This window comes from Python bivittatus, unplaced genomic scaffold, assembly GCF_059951505.1.
Source record: "Python bivittatus isolate LINGU-HERP-01145 unplaced genomic scaffold, Pbiv_v1 ctg000560_np1212, whole genome shotgun sequence".
Lineage (NCBI taxonomy): Eukaryota > Metazoa > Chordata > Lepidosauria > Squamata > Pythonidae > Python > Python bivittatus.
In genome coordinates, this window is record NW_028277083.1 from 1,426,931 (window position 1) to 1,446,908 (window position 19,978).

General features: G+C 53.8%; 3 protein-coding genes across 3 annotated transcripts; 1 reads left to right on the top strand and 2 right to left on the bottom strand.

Annotated features, from left to right (window-relative positions):
- Positions 1 to 213: 213 nt before the first annotated feature.
- Positions 214 to 1,725, bottom strand: LOC103064108 (chemerin-like receptor 1). Its single transcript, XM_007425067.3, has one exon. The coding sequence runs from the start codon at positions 1,701 to 1,703 to the stop codon at positions 579 to 581; it is 1,125 nt and encodes a 374-aa protein (XP_007425129.2). The 5' UTR covers positions 1,704 to 1,725; the 3' UTR covers positions 214 to 578.
- A 2,371-nt stretch (positions 1,726 to 4,096) lies between these two features.
- Positions 4,097 to 14,147, top strand: SHMT1 (serine hydroxymethyltransferase 1). Its single transcript, XM_007425049.4, has 12 exons — positions 4,097 to 4,243; positions 6,277 to 6,397; positions 7,292 to 7,437; positions 8,502 to 8,617; positions 9,469 to 9,629; positions 9,855 to 9,936; positions 10,277 to 10,489; positions 10,623 to 10,739; positions 10,993 to 11,115; positions 11,345 to 11,461; positions 11,991 to 12,101; positions 12,658 to 14,147. The coding sequence occupies exons 2-12, from the start codon at positions 6,299 to 6,301 to the stop codon at positions 12,828 to 12,830; spliced, it is 1,458 nt and encodes a 485-aa protein (XP_007425111.2). The 5' UTR covers positions 4,097 to 4,243; positions 6,277 to 6,298; the 3' UTR covers positions 12,831 to 14,147.
- On the bottom strand, positions 14,053 to 19,619 carry SMCR8 (SMCR8-C9orf72 complex subunit). Its single transcript, XM_007425068.4, has 2 exons — positions 16,960 to 19,619; positions 14,053 to 15,970 (listed from the first exon to the last, which is right to left on the bottom strand). The coding sequence occupies exons 1-2, from the start codon at positions 19,293 to 19,295 to the stop codon at positions 15,517 to 15,519; spliced, it is 2,790 nt and encodes a 929-aa protein (XP_007425130.2). The 5' UTR covers positions 19,296 to 19,619; the 3' UTR covers positions 14,053 to 15,516.
- Positions 19,620 to 19,978: the final 359 nt, after the last annotated feature.

A 19,978-nucleotide genomic window follows, 5' to 3' on the forward strand; every position in this document is an offset into this window, starting at 1 on the left:
CACCTGCAAGGGGGCTGGGTTTCTACCCGGAAGAAGGGAATTCGAGCCGCTCGCAGGCCTCCGCAGCCCCCCCACCTCGCCTTCCTTTTCAAAGCGTGTCTCCACAAAAGACCCCCCGGGGAAGCCTCGTCTTTCCACCCACCGACGGGCCCTCCCCAAATAAAGATGCGATTTGAGCCCCCCACCCCCCAGCTGCAAGCCAACGGCGGGACCGCAGCTCAGGGGGCGCTGCCGCCCCAGGCCCGCCCGGCAGGGCCCCCGCAGCCAGGCCGGTTGCGGTGCTCGGCACGGCGAGTTCCTGCGCAAACCCGGTTGCAGGGGAGGCGGGACCATCACCACAGTCGGACTTGCGTTGGGACAGAGTAACTTTATTGCCACCAGCTCGCGCACAAAGTCAGAAGTGTTCTCTGGGCATGGGCAGAGGGCGGGAAGGGGCCCTGGAGGGGGCTTCAGCCTGGGGGGGCCAATCGGAGGTCGGCCTGTGGCTCCAACCCTTGGCACCGAGAACAGCTGGGTCCCGCTGGCGCTCGCCTGGACCGGGAAGCGGACATGGATAGAGCGCGGGGAGGACCCTTCCTTCATGCACCATCGTCACCATCATCACCATCACCATCTGTCACGCCGGCTTTGCGGGCTACGCCATGTGGCTCTGCCTGGGAGGCGGCCCTCGGCTTTCGCTTGCCGGACCAGGACAGGATGGAGTCCTCCCCAAAGGCCCCCTCAAAGGCGCCCCGGACGGACCGCCGGAAGCTCTTCTGCCCCACGAAGACGTAGAGCAGGGGGTTGAGGCAGCTGTTGAAGAAGGCCAGGCTGGAGGCCAGCGGGACGCCCAGGTGCAGCGCCGTCTTGACCGCTGGGCTGCCGGACATCTTGGACATCTCCAGCAGGGAAAGGACGTGGTAGGGGGAGTAGCAGAGGAAGAAGGAGGCCGTGACGGCCACGATGATCCGGACGGGCTTGGGGGACTTGGCGAGACGCCTGCGCTGCATCTGGAAGGCCACGACGCTGTGGCAGACCACGATCACCGTGAAGGGGAGGAGGAACCCGAACAGGAATCGGGCCACGATCATGGCTCTGTGCCTCCTCCGCCAGAGCATCCGGCTTTCCTCGCTGGTGTAATTGCTGGAGAGGGCAAAGTTATTGTAGCAGCTGGTGACGTTCCTGGCGCCGACGGCCGTGTCTCGGAACAGGAAGTACGGGCAGCTGAGGATCAGTGCGGCCGCCCAGGTGAGCAGCGCGATGCCCCAAGCCAGCCTGGGGGTCCGGTGGTTCCTGGACCACACCGGGTGGGTCACCAAGACCCACCGGTCCAGGCTGATGACGGTCAAGAGGAAGACGCTGGCGAACATGTTGAGGAAGGCAAGGCTGCTGTTGAACTTGCAGAGGAACTTCCCAAAAGGCCAGTGGAAGCCCAGCGCCGTGTAGGCAATGCTCAGGGGCAGGAACAGGGTGAAGACGAAGTCGGCGAGCGCCAGGTTGAGGAACCAGACCACGTTCACCGTCTTCTCCATCCTGAAGCTGGCGACCCAGATGACCAGGCCGTTCCCGGTCACCCCGAGGAGACACGCCACCCCGTAGACCACGATGGAGAGAAGGTGCAGGCTCTTTTGAATGCCCAGGTAGCGGTCCGGGGCCGAAGGCGTGACCTTCTCAGGCCCCGGGGTGAAGTGGGTCGGGAAGGGCGAGAGGGAGGCGTTTTCCATTCGGAAGAGAGAGTCCTGCTCCTGAAATGGCATAAACATCAGCCAGAGGTTGCAAAGAACGACTTAAAACTTGCGGGGAAAAGCAGTCCGCCGGGAGAAATGGGAAGGGGGCGGTTGCCAAACGTGGGTTGAGGCCAGATTTGGCCTAGCGGCCCTTACAACCTTACTTTCATTTGAACATCATGGGACGCGTGCTCGATCACTGTTTTTCTTAATTAGTCAAATATTGCTGCACATGTTTTCGAGCACTCTCCCATACTTCTGCTCCACGTTAGCTTTCATTTCTAGGCTCAATTTCCAGTTGTGATTCTGTTCCGTTTTAACCCCTATTTTTATTTTATTGTTAATTTCAACCAATCCACTGATTTCTGTTGCTCCCCCTTTTTTTTTTTAAGTCATTTTCCTCTCTCTCTTTTCCTCTCAATACGGGCACAAATACTCCAGCGTTCTTCTTCAGCCTTCCTTTTTCCTCTATTTCTCCCCGGGGGAACGCGTGGGAAAACTCACCCCTCTTCTGGCCAACAGACGTCCCTCCTGGATCTACTCCTGGACGGGCACCGCTGCCTTATCGCTTTCGGTCTGTCCGCGGGGAAGAGAGGGTTCTTCCCTGCGGTGATTCAGCGTGGCCTGAAGCTTTTCCTTCTTCTTTCCACATGGGTGACTTTAGGGGAATTTGGTTTATTTAATTTATTCCGGCCGCTCCTTCCTCAATCTGTCCCTTATGGAACTTTTAACCCTTTTGAAAATTATGCGAGCTGCAATTTGAGTAGGATAGGTCATTGATGGTGGAGGCTGGCTGCTCTTCTTCTGTTATCTGATGGCACCTACAAGGATGGAAATACGCCGCTGTACTAAGTGAACCTCACTGGGTGGTGGGTGCAGACTGATGTCCACTGCCTCCTTCTTGCCCGCGAGGAACAGCTAAACAAGGCACAGAAACTCCTGCAGCTTACTTCCTGTGCTGTAGGAACCAGCATCCTCAGTCTGCCGGGCGTGGCGTTTACTCCAGCTTCGTGGAGGGAGCAAGAGTCCCCAGCCTGTGGGTCACCATAAACCAACTACTGAAGCACTCTAGTGAGGGTTCGGGGCTGCGCTGATCTGCCAAGGCAGCACTGTTAAAAGCACATTTATTCCAAAATTAAGTTCCACTGAACCGATTGAGCCTCGGTAATCTTGATTGCGTGCCTTTGTTTGCGCCCGTAGCTGAAAAACTTCCATTATTCCCTTTTTCCTATGGTTTGTGGGCCTTTAACTTGTAGCATTGCACTTAAACATGCGGGGGGTGAAGCCTACGCAGGATATACGGTCCCCATCCAATTCATCTTTACCCAGGAATCTCATTCCATCCAGTGGGATTTACTCTCAGCAAAGTCGGCTGCTTAAATTCTCTACCTCCATCTGCTTCAAGGTTCCACCAGCCAGAAAAGGGGAGAAGCCTCTACTTTCTCCTTGCTGGCTGCTATAAGCCAGAAAAATCCATATTAATCCAATTAAAAAGAATATCGAAGGGATCATTCTAGATCTGGATTTAACAATAGTAGGGCATTCCTATTTACGTTGCTGCTAGCTGAGCCATCCAGGTTGGGGTTGTGTTTTTTAAAAGAAGAGTCTTTTAAAAAATAAAACGATTACCCCCCCTATCTGTATGCATGAGGGATTGGGTACCTACATGGAAGGTATTTCCAAGAGGTTTGTAGGCTAACATCTGCTGTCTATATTGTTTATTTCCTTGAAAAAAAAGAAGAAAATGTTGCCTTCTTTGGAGAAATATTGTGAAGGTGTTCAAAGCGAAGACATAACAAATGTATTCCAATTGCCAGGATTCACACCAGGGTTTCTCAACCTTGACCACTTTAAGATGGGTGGACTTCAACTCCCAGAATTCCCCAGCCAGGCTGGGGAATTCTGGGAGTTGAAGTCCACCCATCTTAAAGTGGCCAAGGTTGAGAAACCCTGGGATAAACCATAAACTTTACCGAGCAGGGCTTAGCGTGCGTGAGAAACACAGCTTTTCTGCTCCAACAGCTCACCTCTTATTTTTTTTTAATTTTTTAATTACTGTACTAATTTGCAGCCAGATCTAAGAGGACCCTTTTGGGAAGGGGAGCAAGGGGGAGCAGCCTAATTCCGCCAAAGAGCTGGATTTTAAAACTCTCAAAACCGTAATGAACAGAGCCAGACACCTTTCCCCTCTGACCTCTCTTTGGATTGCACGCTCGGCAGAAAAAGTGAAGTTCAACTCTCCGCGCGCGGCGCGCCTAGTTGCCTTGCGCGACCCGCGCATCCCGTTGCAAAAGCGCGCGGTGCCCCGGGCCAAGAGCGCGCGAAAGGCTTGCTTTCTGCCGATTGGCTGTAGCGCGCCGCGGTCGACGCCTCCGGCGGCGAGGCGAGGGCGCTCATTGGCTGCGGCGCGGGGCAGAAAGTGCTGAACGTTCCATCTCCCGAGCGCGCGGACCTCGAGGATTTAAGCCTGGACTTTTAAGGGAGGCGCCTTCTTTTTTCACGGGGTGTCGGGGCGTCGCGTTGGACCGAGGAACCCTGTAAGTATTGTGCTGGGGGCGTGGGGGGAGCCGTCTCCTTTTTCTGCATGCTTTTTCACCCTGTCCTGCCCGGCCATTTCTCTGCATGACAGGCAGAAACTCAACAGGGCACGCCTGCTTGCTCTCCCCTGCCGCCGTTGCTTTTGCAGCCTGCTGCGCCGCTCCTAAAGGAAGGCTCAGGAGCCTCGCCGGGCTGTCATTCCCGGCTCGGGGCTGTTGCAGGCCGTTGGTGGATTTAGGATTAGGACTCTAGATCAGCCTGTTTTTCTCCTGCCTCCTTGAATGTAATCTCCCTGTTGCGTGCAGCCCGGCAGTTACGGGATTGTAGCAGGAAGAATCTTTGCAAGGTGACAGGGAGAGAGGCGGCTCTACAAATGGGATTATGTATGTGTGTATATGTACGTATGTATGTATATATGTATGTATAATATGGTGGTGAAAGAGAGGAATGGTAATGCCACTGATTTTAATGTCAGTTATCAGTATAGCCTCCCTAGAAGCCATGCACCAAATGAATATTCAGCCTGGCTTCTGACTCGTCAGACAGGATGGCCCTGATCAAACTGAGTGGGATGTAAACTCCCGGTGTTTCAGGCAGCTGGATTGCAAGGATGTGTGCAAAACAATCTGGTGCCCTCCAAATCTGGTGGCGTTCCTGCCCCCTCCCCGATTTCTCAGCCACCGCTGCCAACTCAAGACCCTTTTTCGTGCCCATTTCTGGATGACCAGCCGGCCAACCGGTTGCCCCAAAGGCCTCTTGTACATTCACCATTCCCCCCCCCCGGCATACGTGCAATATTAATCTGCAAGGAAGGGATATACTGTCGGGGCGTGTATGTGCCATACGATATTTTCTATCAGCTTTTATAGACCCAGAGATGGAGGTAGGGTGGAAGGGTAAACAGGGAAGAGAGGAGGAAATGACCCGCGAGACGTGCAGAGGGTGCGAATCCCCTGCCAAGGGTGGCAATTCAGAAAAAGAGGGACTGGGTGCAGCCTGGGACAGTGACACACTGGCAATGTCTTTATCTCTGCTTCAGCGTGATGTTGGGTTGAACAGCCTGATCAAATTCCAGTTCCTTTGCGTTGCTTGGAACAGTGTTTCTCAACCGGGGCAGCTTTAAGACGGGTGGACGTCAACTCCCAGCATTCCCCAGCCAGCCCTGCTGGCTGGGGAATGCTGGGAGTTGACGTCCACCCGTCTTAAAGTTGCCCCGGTTGAGAAACACTGAGCTGGAGGCAGATGGAGCCAGAATGCCAGAGCATTTTCTAATTATTCTTTGGCCTAAAGCTTGATCCAAGCCCCCAGCTCAAGGCCGGTGAAAGTTAAATGCTGCGGCCCCAGGCACGCAAGCCACTTTCTCCCCCAGTTGGTAAACAGGAGGGGTGGGAGAGCTTGTCGCTGGGCAGGATTGCATCACGGGCTTGAGGTATTTGACCAGGGCAGGGAGCTCTCCCTCCCGAGGCTTCTGCTCCCCTTGGGGAGTTAATGAATCACTTGGGACAGTTGGCAAAGGCAGCCCCTTCTTGGCCTAGGCAGCCTCTTCGGGAGAGTTTTCGACCCTGATGGGGAGTTGCTCGGCCAGTCATCGAGTGCGACGCCGGAGGCAAACCGCCCTTGGTGGCGTGGCGTGGCGTGGTGTGTGAATCTGGCCACTGCTTAGGGGACAAAGCCACAACTTCGCAACCGCGGCTGCAGACCTCCCCCTCGCCCCTCCTGCATGCTTTAGCTGGTTGGCATCGGTGCCTGTCTTATAACTGCAGCCTCCTGTGAAGAGCCAACCCCCCCGTCCCCCCGAGCTTAAATCACTGCTTAAATGCACAGGCCGAGGCACTCCTTTTCAAGGGCGGCAACAGAACACTGACTTTGTTCCATGTTGCAAAATACCTCGGAAGGTGCCGCATTGTGTGTTGTTACAAAACCAAGTTTGAAGATTAACTGGAGCCCCACGGGGCCCGCCTGGTAGCCAGGAAAAGTCCCGAAAGCTTTTCGACTCGGCTTTTTTTGAGAAATCTCTGGGTTTTCTCGGCAGGCTGCTAGAAATCCCAGTTGCCATGGCCAGCACGAACGCCAGTGGAGACCACATCCCTCAGGAGCTCTGGCTCTCTCACAACAAGATGGTGATGGAGGCCCTGGACGACGGTGACCCCGAGGTAGGTCACTCACTGCTTCTTCGGCCAGTGACCTCAACCAGGAGGAGTCTGTATTGATCCGGGAGGGAGGAGGCCACTGACTTCGGTGGTGTGACGTTCGTTTGGAGGATTTCAGCCGGGTCAGCTGTTTCAGGTTGAGACACATTTCAACCTTGCACAGGGACTGAGAGCAGGGAGGACAGCCTGTTCCAAAGACGGTTTGTTGCAATCGATTGCCTGCGCTCCCTTGAGTAAACAGCCTGGGATGCGCTCCAGCGTGGCTGGTGCTGCAGCTCAAGTGGGCGGCTCCGGGGAACGCCTCCTTTCTCACCCTCCGGCCCTCCGTGAAGAAGGTAACAGGAATATTGGCTTACCTTCCTGAATTGCTGTAACTTACTCGCTCAGGGAACGTGTGCCTGTGCTTCAGTAATCTTTCACAAGGGAGGTTCAAAAATATTTACTGTGATCCTACAAAGAGAACATGCAAACGGATCAATCCAGATATTCAAGGCAGCCACCACTGTAAAGCAAGATGAGCTGTTATTGTATGTAGGAGGATATGGATCCAGGGGCACTTAAAAATCTGAAGCGTCTGGCACGCTCGAGACGTGCTATATCCTTTCTGCTCATTGGTACTAATCAGAGCCGACACCCAGTTATTTTAGAGCGCAGTTCGAAACAAGTTGATTAAGTGAGTTGGAGCTTACGTTTACGTCCACGTGCTTCGGATTGCAGTGGGTTGAGGAGCTGTTGACATTTGAGTCAGCTGGGGAATTAAACCTGCGTGGATTTGTGGAGGGGAACCTCCTTTCTACGGGGGGGCTATGCATGCATAGCCCACTGCCTCCTCACCCCCCACCCCAAACAAGCCGCAGGACACCGTTCCAGCCAGCCCCTTTGTCTCCTCCCACCCAGGTCTACAATATTATCAAGAAGGAAAAGCGGCGTCAGAGACTTGGCCTGGAGTTGATCGCCTCTGAAAACTTTGCCAGCCGAGCCGTGCTGGAGGCCTTGGGCTCCTGCCTGAACAACAAATACTCGGAAGGATATCCGGGGCAAAGGTGGGGCTGGGAAGAAAAAGAGGGTCTTGGGGTGAAGACGCTTTGACCATACCAGGCCCCCCGGCCTGCATCTCCCTGTGAACGCAAGGCCTGTTAATGGGGGGTGCCAGAGGCAGCCTGTTTTTTCCCACCCCACCCATTTTATTTATATGTTATGCATTTATTTAGAAGAACCCTAACCTAACCCTAACCTGCTTCTTCACCCAGGCCTTTGACAAGGGAGAGGAAAGCCCCTCGTTTCATCACACTTGCCATCTTTTAGCTTATATTCATTTTATTGTAATTTCTTTGTTTTTAGCTGCCCAGAATCATTGACAACTGGGCGGCAGACCAGCTTAATCAATCGTTCTTATTCTTGTAATTGCCTTTCTCCTGTAAGATCTCAGGGTGCCTTACGACGTCATACAACCATCTCCCCAAAATTAAATCCCTAATTTAAAAAGGAACAGTCCTTCCACCGTGTAATTCTTTTGCACATTACTCCCTCCCACCCTGCCACCGAGTTTCAATGCACCCTTCTGGAACCTGGAGAGGGAATAAGCAGTTTTTCAGCTGATAGAAGGAGGCACTGACATTTATAAGCCACTAAAGCTCCAGATAACCTGGCTTCATAACGTGGCATTGGTCTACCTTGGGAGGGAGTTTCCAGAGTTATTGGCCACATTGTTGGGAGGGTGGGGGTCAGAATGCAACATGTTAATGGGTATCATGATCGTGAGATCTGCAGGTGTGTAGTCTCGACAGATGGCTTCCCAAGGATGTTTTTGAAAACATGGTTTGCATATGGCTATGCAGCCTGTTCAGTACGGTTGTGTGGTCTGGCTCAGCTGTGGAATAAAAAGGATGGCTGTTAAAAGAGATTTCTCTCCCTAGATACACGTATTCCAAATGTGTGTCTAAAGCAGTGTTTCTCAGCCTTGGCCACTCTAAGATGTGTGGACTTCAACTCCCGGATTCTCCAGCCAGCTATGCTGGCTGGGGAATGCTGGGAGTTGAAGTCCACACATCTTAGAGTGGCCAAGGTTGAGAAACACTGTCTAAAACTTCCATCTATTTTTTGTTAGATATTATGGTGGGACGGAGTTTGTCGATGAGTTGGAAAGACTTTGTCAGAAGAGAGCTCTGGAGGCCTTCGGGCTAGACCCACAGAAGTGGGGCGTCAACGTCCAGCCCTACTCAGGTATTTCGTGAGCTCTTGTGGAATTGACTATAAAATGCTATGGATTGGTGAGGCTCCTCTATGGGAAACTGATAGAAATTGCAACCCCCTTGAGCAGGGATCATTCCTCCTATGTCCTATAAAATTCTACATGCATTGATGGCTCTTGGTAAATGATAATACTCCTAAGCTATTCTTCACTTGGGAAGGCAACTGGAAGGAAAAAAAATGGGGATCTCTGTCAAATTCCAGCCTTACAGATTCCAGCAATGAACAGCAAGGTTGCCGAAGCAGACTTAGATTTCTTTCCCGAGGCTGCGTTCTTCCTTCTGGCCCACATAGGCTCCTATGGGAGGAAAATTTAGGGGCCATCCAGATGTTGCATTCAATGAGTGGATGCATTTAATGACAGGCTTCATGTGTCCCAGGGGACCATGGTTTATTGAGTGAAAGCCATTGGCTGTGCTTGAACAAGATGCTAATCTATCAACCCTGGTTTGCCAACCGCACTGGCTGGGCTCACCTGAGACACTAACCATGATGAAAGAAGCCTTAGGGTGGTTCAGTGTGATGTGCAAATCCAACTCTGGGAGAGTCATGATCAGTAGGGGAACTGAAGGAAAGTCAGTCCTCCCCTACAGTTGCAAGAAAAAGGAAGTTTCTCATTCCTCCCAAGGAAGCTGTAGGGTATAAGAGGGGAGAACAAGAAGTTTTGGTGATTATTCTGGAGAACGCGAACTCTTCCCTTGTGCTGCGTGAATATCCTGCTGATCAGTGGCAGATCAATACGGGCATAATACTGCTCTTTTCACCAGACTGGTCAGAATTTGAAAACTGCTTGCTGCAGCTGTCTGTGTGTCGTTCTGTTTCAGGGTCCCCTGCCAACTTTGCAGTCTACACCGCCCTGGTAGAGCCCCATGGGAGGATCATGGGCTTGGATCTGCCTGATGGGGGTCACCTAACCCACGGCTTCATGACAGACAAGAAGAAAATCTCTGCCACATCCATCTTCTTCGAATCCATGCCCTACAAGGTGAGCTCCGTTCCACACCCGAGAGACCTGCGTGTGGGAAATTGGCTCACAGTTGGTGTGAAGTTCATTATCGCCCACTCCTCTTCTGGTGAAAGAGGGGGGCATCTGACTAGAAGCAAAACAGAAGCCTGTGCATGTTTGCCGTGAGCCTTTCCTGGCTGGGCATGCCCTCCCCCTCCCCCCCATTTGGAAAGCATCACCCTTGACTTCTTTATTTGGCTTCAGGTCAACCCCGAAACAGGCTACATTGACTATGATCAACTGGAGGAAAATGCCCGCCTGTTTCATCCAAAGCTGATCATTGCAGGTGAGGCTCCTGCCCCCACCCCCAGGGTTACTCAGACCCAGAGAGAGAGGCCATCTGCTTGGGCCTGGGCACCCGTTCCCAGTTTGCGCTTCTCTTGTATGAGGTACGCGGGTCCAGAATTGTCCCGCTAGCGGACCAAAGTTGACAGGAGTACATTTGGGGAATAGAGAGTTGTGAAAGCCAGGAAAAAGGAGCAGAGGAGGGGGAAACGGTCCTCTTCATTTTCCTGGGGGTGCGGGGCTTCCATCCCAGGAGGAACATCCTAGAAGCCACCCCAGGACCCTGTTTGCATCTCCTTCCGTGCAGCCCCAGACCCCTTCTACTAAGCCTTCCATCCTAGGGGTCAGCTGCTACTCGCGGAATTTGGACTATGCCCGGATGAGGAAAATTGCAAATGAAAATAGCGCTTACCTCATGGCTGACATGGCCCACATCAGTGGCTTGGTGGCTGCCGGCGTGGTGCCCTCCCCCTTCCAGCACTGTGACATCGTCTCGACCACCACCCATAAAACCCTGCGGGGCTGCCGGGCTGGCATGATCTTCTATCGGAAGGGTGAGCGTTGAAACGAGCAGGAGCTCTTTCCTGCAAGGGCAGGGGGCCAGTTGTCCATCCTGCAGGGCTGGAACCCACGGAGAAGACGGGGAGGCGCCCGGTGTCTTCCTACCACCCTTCTTCCCTTCTCCAGGTCCCCGCAGCGTGGACCCCAAAACTGGAAAGGAGATCCTGTACAACCTGGAAAGTTTAATCAACCAAGCAGTCTTCCCTGGTCTCCAGGGAGGGCCTCACAATCATGCGATTGCAGGTGAGTTCCACTTTAGAGAAAGATGAATTCACATCCTGAAAACTGAGAGCAGGGAAGAAGTCTTGGTCAAAGTTTTCTTGCCCACTTCCTTTGAGTTCAGGACCTTTAGCTCTCTGCACGAGGGCTTGCAAACGTCATTCCTTATGACCAGGAGGCTTTTCAAACCCTCAGCCTGGGAGGGCATTTCCCCCAGGGGCTGTGTGGTACAGAGGCACCGCTTAATCCATCGTCCACTCTTGGGGGGCTGGGACAGGAATCGCCGTAGCCTTGAAACAGGCCATGACTCCCGAATTCAAGGCGTACCAACAGCAGGTGGTGGCCAACTGCAAAGCTTTGTCGACCGCTCTCACCAGCTTGGGATATCACGTCGTCACTGGTAAGAAAATGCTCTGCGAGACATTTTCCTCATTGTGCGAGGTTTATTTCAGAATAAATGTCTGTCTATCAGGATTGTGCTGTTAGGCATGTAGTCCTCTGGCTTCTTCTATGAAGCATGAAGAATACATAGTTCTCCACTGGCTTCTTGTACGAGGCGTGCAGGATTCCGCAGGAGAGTGGTTCTTCTTGGCACAATTCAGCCGTTGTTGTTTCGGCTCTCCTTGCAGGGGGTTCCGACAACCACTTGATCCTCGTCGATCTGCGCAACCGGGGCACAGACGGGGGACGAGCTGAACGGGTCCTGGAGCTCTGCTCCATCGCGTGCAACAAGAACACCTGTCCAGGTGAAGGAGTCCGCGGGGCTCAACAGATGGGACTCGCTTCTGGTGCTTGGGGTGGGGAAATACACCCACGGCAGGGGGGATTTTGCTAGCTTTGGGCCTTACGAGCAACGGTGGCGGTTGGTTGGTGCCATCTACTTGCGTTTGATTACACCGGGAAAACAATGCAATGGCTAGGACTGACTCCAGGCCTTGCAGGCAAGAAACCTGGACCTCAGCTTTGGCAGTTCCAACTCCCATCCTTTGGGGGCTGTGCTGGTTGGAGATGGGAATTGGGAGATCAACAGAATCTGGAAGTCAGGATCCTGCATCCCCACGCCAATAGCCACAAGGGGAGTTGGAATACAGCTATGGTTGTATTAAAGTCAGTTTAACATTCATGGCGGCTTTCAGAACCGAAAGGCAGTCACGAAGCGCGGCTGCTAGGAAGGCCAGGAAAGGCTGCACCATCGACATCTCCCTAAAGCCCCAAAGAGCGCTGGCCGGCTTTCTTTCCTGCAATCTAATCCCCATTTTTTTCCCCTCCTCGCAGGAGACAAAAGTGCTCTGCGCCCCAGCGGGCTGAGATTAGGGACTCCAGCTCTCACCTCCAGAGGATTCCTGGAAGAAGACTTCAAGAAAGTCGCTCAGTTTATTCACAAAGGTGGGTGGCCCTCATGCACATCTGCCCGCCCTCTTCCACCTTTGCTTTCCCAGGCTAAGCGGTTGAGTCGCTCTGCCAGTCCCAGGAATGAAGGGGGGGAATGAAGTGCTTTAATGGAACTGTTCGAGAACCTGGAAGAGAGGGAGAGGGAGGGGAGAGGGAGGGGAGAAGAGAGGAAGATGAAAGAACTCCCTGGTTGTGGTCTGTGAATATCTGCAAAGCAGTAGTTGGACCCCATGAGCAAATGTACAGACTTCAGCTGTGAAGCAAGAGGAACATCCAAGAAGCGAGAGTTTCTTGAACAGAACAGACTCCTTTGGGAAGTGGGGGGTCCCCTTCTCTGGAATTACTGAGGCAAAGTCCAGCCAACTGAACAAGGGCCACCCTTGCCTCCTGCCTTACAGAGCCTTCATTCAACCGGGTTGCATTGGGCAACCTTCCAAATTTACCACGCCGTATTATTCATCGTTGGGTTTTTGCTGTCCTTTTCTTCTCTTTTAGTATCTGTTTCAATTAGATGGTTAAGCTCACCCAGATGTCTGCCTTCCCCATACAGGTATAGAAATCACCTTGCAGGTCCAGAACGATATGAGCCCCAAAGCTACCCTGAAGGAGTTCAAAGAGAAGCTGGTGACAGAGCAGAAATATCAAGGGCCATTGAGGTCCCTCAAGGAGGACGTGGAGGCCTTCGCAGATACCTTCCCGCTCCCAGGCTTGCCTGTTTTGTAAAGGAGCACCAAGCCACATCTGGAACGGGAGCCCCCACTGCCCCTGTCTTTTTCCCCCTCTGCTCGGCCTACAAGCAGGCTCTGCTTTTATAATCAGCTTTTTAAGCAATTCTTTCCTCCCCGCTTTTTAAAAAGAAAAATACACTGGAAAAGATTAGAGACCTGGGAGGAAAACAGAACAAAGTTTAGCACCCACCCACCTCAGTCGCTGGAACAATTAATGACACCTCAGGGTCCCCACTGGCAGTGTGGTTGGACAGGCCCTAAGAGAGTGGTCACCCTTTCTTGCGGAGTGAAATCCCATTAATACGAGATCCTCTTAGGAAAGATAAAACTGGTTTTAAATGGGAGGGAGGCAAGATTTATGTTCCAGCTTCCCTCAAATCTAACTCAAATCAACACCAAAAATGAGTCTCAAACGGAGCAGGCCCGAATTTTCATGGGGTTCAATATTGTTGGCCCTGAAGCTGACCTTTTGAGGAAAAGCTCCGCTTTTTAGTCTGAATCAGCAGACAGACAGCATCAGCAATTTTGAAATGAATTCTGCAGGGCTGCTTGAAAAGTTTTCACACTCATTTCAGTCCTTCCAGACGGGGTTGTCCCAGCTACTGCTCTTTCACCACTATTTTTATCTGGGAAGAAAAGGAGGAAATAGCAGAATTGTGTAGAAGGTGCATGAGTAGAAGATGCTACCTGGACCACTTGCCAGAAAAAAAATAAATCCGTTGATGGTGCAGGACAAGCATCAGGTTCTCTTCTACAGAAATTCTGGAGAGAAGCTGGCCATTTAGGGGGGAAAAAACTATTCTTCAAACCGTATTGCATTAAGTTACAGAATTTATTGCCACAATTGACACGGATGGCTATGGCTTGAGCAGGAGACGGTCCTCCATTTGATGCCACCTTGGAACCCTCCCAGGAAACCTTGTGGTTGATCATGGAGGAATGCAGGAAGCCAAACAACACAGTGACTTTTTTTCTCTTGCACACCTGAGTTTATCCCATGGTTTATATTCTCAGTTTCCAAAAAGTAGATGTGCCATTCAAGAAAAGGGCACTTTTAATAACAAATTGAGCAACCTATTTGACACAGATTTCTCTCCACTTGCCTTTATCTTCCCACCACCAACAGTTGTCCCCATTGTACCAGACGCAGGAGCCCAAACATACAGTCAGGACAGTTTTTACTAAGCACAATAAAATTAAGAATTTTACCACGAGTGCAAGGGTTATATAAGCTTTAAAAAATACAATTATATATATATTTGTATTTCAAAAATATCTGCGCCCAAATAAATAATTTCCTTTTTTAAATATACACTTTGCTTTTTTTTTAATCATGGTGTTGAATACACTTTCATCCAGTTCTTGTTCAGTAATAGCACGAACGTGTGGAAGGCTGCCTGGATTTTTTTGAAGGCTCCCAATTTTTATTTTCTCCTAACTGCTGCCTATGCAAAAGTTCTGGGGACAAACCAGAAAGCAAACATGCAGGGATGAGAAAAGCTGTGTGGAAAGTGACAGCATCGGCAGGGAACAGACAGAGACAGCGCAGGAGTTGGCAGGAAGAGGAGAGGAAGATTCTCGGGGAGGGGAGCCTTTTCTCTCCACGGACCCCCGGACGGGCTGCGCTACATCTACAAGTACTACAGCTGCAGGTCAGCCAGCACCAGTTCAGTTCATGCAAGTTCTACTTGTTTGCAGAAGCAACTCCAGATTGCTCTCAAAAGGGTTGATGGTCCTGGGGTGGCAGATCCACCTGGCTCTCAAGTTCCAGTCTCCTACAGTCAGTGATGCCCTCTGCAAACACCTTGGTGCCTAAATGACTAGATCAGCGTTTCTCAATCTTGGCAACTTGAAGATGTATGGATGCTGGCTGGGGAATTCTGGGAGCTGAAGTCCACACATCTTCAAGTTGCCAAGGTTGAAAAACCCTGAACTAGATGCTTTCTAAGCAACTCTTAGAGATGGGGGTCACAAGCAGGCAAGTTTTAGGGTCTCTTAAATAGACCCAGAAACCTAACTTTCCATCTGGGCTACCTGGTCTTGTACAAATTTCCTTCTTTGTTGCTGTGCTAGTATGGAGCATGTCTGCCCCAAATCTATGGCTAAAGGGTGGTTTGCAGTGAACTAGCACCTGTAATTCACCCTTGAAGCTTCCTCTGCAAATCAGAAACTTCAGTTTCAGAACACTGTCCTACGCTTGCAAAAGGGAAATAAAACCAACCAGGCATTTCATTTCAAAAGTGACAGCCAGCTGTCCAACTAATAACAAAATTAGTTGGCATATTATCCCACATCCAAGGAGATGCATCTGAGATAGGATCTCCTTAGAAGTTCCACTTGGGGAGGGGGAAACAAGCACAAATTCTACCGCATTCACCCAGAATCCCACCAATTTGTAAAAGACCCCACTGAGAGAACTCGCTCACAAATATTATATCACAGCTTTCTCAAACCCACAATGCCCACCACGTACAAGGGGCACTCCTCTGTACAGATGTCACTCTCCTGCCTTTTAAGAGCAGCCTGACAGTGGCGTGAGATGTCTGGAGTCTTACTTTAATCAATATCGTTCTCAGGATTCCCACAGACTCACGGGATAGCCAGGGAATCCTGGAAGCCTGCTAATAGCCACAGAGGAACGTTGGGCGAGGAGGGGCGTGGCAGGGCAGGCTGGACACCACCTAAATTTTGTACAAAGAGCTGGGCACATAATCAAACCTGAGCACTGGGCTAATCCCCCGGATGGGATCCTGAATATACTGCAATTTCAGAAGCTCAGCAAGATACTGGACCACTTTGCTGTCCTCGTTGGCCAGACCCAGCTGGACTTTCAAGAAGTTCTCCCGCCGCGCTGTGACAGAGTCCTCCGTCTCTCCCTCTCGGATGGGGAGGTGCAGGTGATGGCAGAAAGCATAGAGAAAGGCCTTGGAGCAGAGCTGGGTGAGGATGGTCTGGACGTGCGCATAGTAGGTGCTCCCCCGCTTGATCTGGGTGCGGTGATCCGCCAGACGGAGGATCAGGTTTCCCCGGTACTGCGGGCAGCGGAGAGTCTTGTGGTCTGCGTCCAGCACACTGATGTAGCGGCTGTACCGGCTGAGAGAGTGCATCATGTTGGGGCCACCTGGAGAAGTTGACCTGGAAAGACAAGAAACGGATGCAAATGGGGATGTCGGAAGGCTAAACTGCCGTTGAGACGCCATGAAGCGGCTAAAAGAAGGAGCAATCTTTTAAAACACTCTGCATGCCCTTTTTAAAAAGGATTTTACAGGCATGTTTGCCCTTCTCTAACCCACTTTCTTGGGAAATCTTGGATAAACAAGGATACTTTATTGCATTTTAACAATAAATCCCCTTATCTAATCTCTGCCCCATATCCCAGGTCTTTGTTAGGAGAGGAAACAGAGATCCAATTTGCCTCCCTTCCTTAGTTAATAGAGGTGTCCACATAAATTAGTTACATAAATAAAATAATGAGCTTGCGGGTTCAAATCTGTTGGGCCATGTCCACCAACATCTGAAATCTGAGGAAGTTATTGGTGATTTCCAGCACAACTGCAAGAGAGGAACTGCGTGTTCCCCTTTCTCCTACGGCTGTGGTTAGACATGAGAAACAGGCAATCTCTTCTTTTCCAGTCAGCTGATCGACTGGTTGGCAGGAGAAAAGACGCTGAGCACTGCACAGCTCTGCCAACCAGACTTCTTCTGCCAGAGAGCAACAGGTTGCCCACCCTGCTCCAGTCTAGCCCTATTTCTCACGGCAGCTTACCAGACCCAGCTCTTGACAGACCTTCCCTTTCCTTTATGAACATCAAGTGTTAGGTAAAGAACGTCTTTCAAACCAATTGTCACAGGATATTTACTCATGTATAAGGGGGATGAAAACACCAACCCACCCCAACCCTCGACTCCCACAACTCACTGCCCGGTACAGCCATCTCCATCCAATACCAACAGAGACCCACTTCAGGCCTTGCCACTCAACATGGCAAGGTCAGAGACGGAGTCGGGGGGGCACGCTTGGCAATTCTTTCCATGATGTGATCTGGTGAGTGAAATGCCCCATCTCAGCTGAAGTTCTGCAAGGAACCTCCCTCAGGGGAAGGTACAAGTGGCTGAAATGTTACCTCTGGAGCCCAACCAGCTTCCACTTCTGAAAGTCTGTGATCTGCAAAGGCGAGGTGGCCCAGTGCTTCACGGGCTTGGCGTACGCCCCGCAGTTGGGGACGAAAATGGAGAGGGCAGTTATGAGCTTCTCGACCGTTGCCTTGTCTTCCCCCAGCACCACCAGGGTCCTCCCACTCAGCAGAGAATAGATAGCAGGGTGAGCAAAGGGGTACTGCCGGATGAAGCGCAAGGCGCTCTGCCCGGCCTTCTTGGACCGTTCTCCGACAAGAGCAGCGGGGGAAGGAGTTCCGTCGGAGTTGGTGGACGCCGTGCTGCTAATGTAGCTCGTGGAATCCGAGCACTTCTCCAGGGTCATTTTGCTGGTTTCGTGGCCGCCTGAGAGGTAATGAGGATCGAGTTCATAGGCAAGGAGGCCTCCCAAGACCCCATCATGGGAGTAGTCTGCGAAGTTCATCTGAAACCCCACATCACCCGGCCTGTACGGCTGCGGGGGGATGCTGACCACGCCGTCGTCATCGCCAGGTTTGGGAGGCACGTTAGCTTGACCTTCCAGAAAGTTCGGGCTCTCTTTTCCAATGCAGCAAGAAGTGTCCCCCGGGGGGGCTTCAGGCGCAGGGTTGTCTTCCGCCTCCTCTTCAGCACTGTCCAGATTTAAAACGCGGTTGAAGAGAAAGCCCTCATCTTCTTCGCCACCATAAGGATCTTCGTTAATGGCACTTGGGTAGCTTGCTTTGAAATCATCTGGAATCAGGGCTTCTGAGGGGCAGGTACTAAGGACTTCGATGCTGTCCCCGCTTATGGTCCTGCTGCTGGCTGCTTTGTTCCTCACCGCGGGGGGGCTGGGGGGCACCTGCAGCAAGGCAGGCTGACTTTCAGAGGGCACGGAGGCAGTCGCCGATTTCTCCGTCCCCAAAACTTCAATGCTTTCGCCACTGCTGACGCTGCCTTTCAGGTCTCTATCAAGCAGCTCAATGTTCTCGTAAGAGAGAGGGTGGGGGGCCTCGGCATCTTGGCTGTCTTCCATCTCCTGATCCATTTTAATAGGCACCGACTCCACACTGGATTTGTAAGACCCCAGGTCGGCTAGCAATTCAGGACTCAGGCAGCTTTCCAAGCAGGGGGCGTCGGGACGGTCCGGGTTCTGTCCCTGGCAGACTCCAAGCGGCCTTTCCGCCTGCCCTTCATCCAGAAGAGACACCTCTTCGAAGAGGAACCCGGCAAAGGCCTGCTGCCTCAGGAGCGCTCGGCTGATCCGGTTGGTCAGCAGGTAGCACACGTCGCCCCTGAACATCTTCTCGATCTGATGCAGCCGGTCAAGGGTCTGGTTGAAGGCGTGCTCCTCGCACAGCTGCTGGAGGGTTTTGAGCTTCTTGTCGAAGCACTTGGGGGGCCGGGCCTGGACGAGTTTTGGGGTGTAGGAGGAGCCCCGGGCGCCCAGCGGGGCCGGGGGCACCTCATCGCCGGGCGTCCCCGGCCGGGCGTCCTCCCCAGGCGGTGGGCAGGGTGGGGGGCCGGCCCGCTTCCGCCGGCCAGGCGGGTAGGCGCGGATCTGCCAGAGGAGGTCACGGTGCTCAATGATGGCCTTCTCCACGCTGGCCAGCTCGTTGGCCTTCTCGATGGCGCGGGTGGAGTAGAAGCCGCCGGCGCGGCTGCGCTTCTGCAGCTCGGTCTCGCGGTGCAGCACGGCCCGGGTGTAGTCCAGGTCGCGCAGCTTCTTCTCCAGCTCGCGGGCGAAGGCCCGGCGGTTGCCAGCCTTGAGCGCCTCGGAGGCGGCCGAGAACTGGGCCGAGAGCTCGGGGAAGAGGCGCATGACCTTGCGCTCGTCGGCCGAGACGTAGGCCAGGCAGAAGGGCCGCACGAAGCCACGCGCCTCCAGGTCGTAGAGCGTCAGGTGGTGCACGTAGGCGAAGGCGCCGGCCTTGGAGTCGCCCAGCACCACCTGCGAGTCGCGCGCGAAGCGCAGCCGCGGGTAGGGCCCGCCCGGGGGCGCGCCGGCCGCGCAGGCCTGGTAGTCCACCGACATGATGCGCAGCGCGAAGTAGTTCAGGTCGAAGGCGCCGGGCGCCTCCCCGGCCGGCACCGTCAGCAGCGGCTGCGGGCCCACCTGCTCCGAGAACTCCGCCACCAGCAGGAAGTCGCGCGGGAACGGCGGCGGCGGCGCCCCGCCCGCGCCACCCCCGCGCCGCGCCCAGGGGTGGGCGCCGCGCCCGGGCGCGGGCAGCAGCGGCACCGAGTACTCTTCGGGCAGGGCGGGCTCCCGCGCCGCCGCCGCCGCCGCCGCCGCCTCCGCCGCCTCCTCCCGGGCGAAGGCCACCACGTCTGGCGCGCCGATCATCCTGCCCGCGGGACGGCCGCACCGGGGGCCCCGCGCGCCCGCGCCCTCGCCCGCCGGGGACGCCGCTCACCCCGCCAGCCGCCGCCGGGCGGCCATCTTGCGGTCACATGACCCAGCGCCCCTTGACCCCGGAAGCGGTCCCGCCGGGATGGAGGCCCCCCTTCCGCTTCCCCCATGGCAGCATGGATGGATGATTGATTGATTGGATTGGGCGTAACAGGGAAAACTTTACGGCACGGCGGCTCGGAGCGGAAGAGGGGGCGCGGAGGCAGCCTGGCCGAAGGGCATGCCGGGTGTTGTAGTTCCCGCCTTTTCTCCTCTTCTTCGTATCCCGCCCGTTTTAGCTATAACTCAAGGCGGCCAAGCGGCGTCGTGCCGCCCTCCCCCGCTTTTCCCCACAGCAACAACGCTGGAGAGGGCCTTCCTTTTACGGCAGGGCCGTAAAGCGAGCGAAGGGCCGCCCCCTTCCCCTCCCGCCAATCCGGCGCGCCGCCGCCGCTCGCGACGGGCCTTGGCGCGAAGTACGGCCGGAGCTGAAGTGGGGAAGTGCGCCCGGAGGGCCCCGGCTGGCTGAAGGGCCCGGGCGGTGGGCGGGGAGGGGCGCGCACGGGGAATTGGGGCGGGGGCAGAGGAGCGCGGCGGAGTAAGAAGCGGGGAGGGGGTTCAGGCGGAGCGGGGCCGGG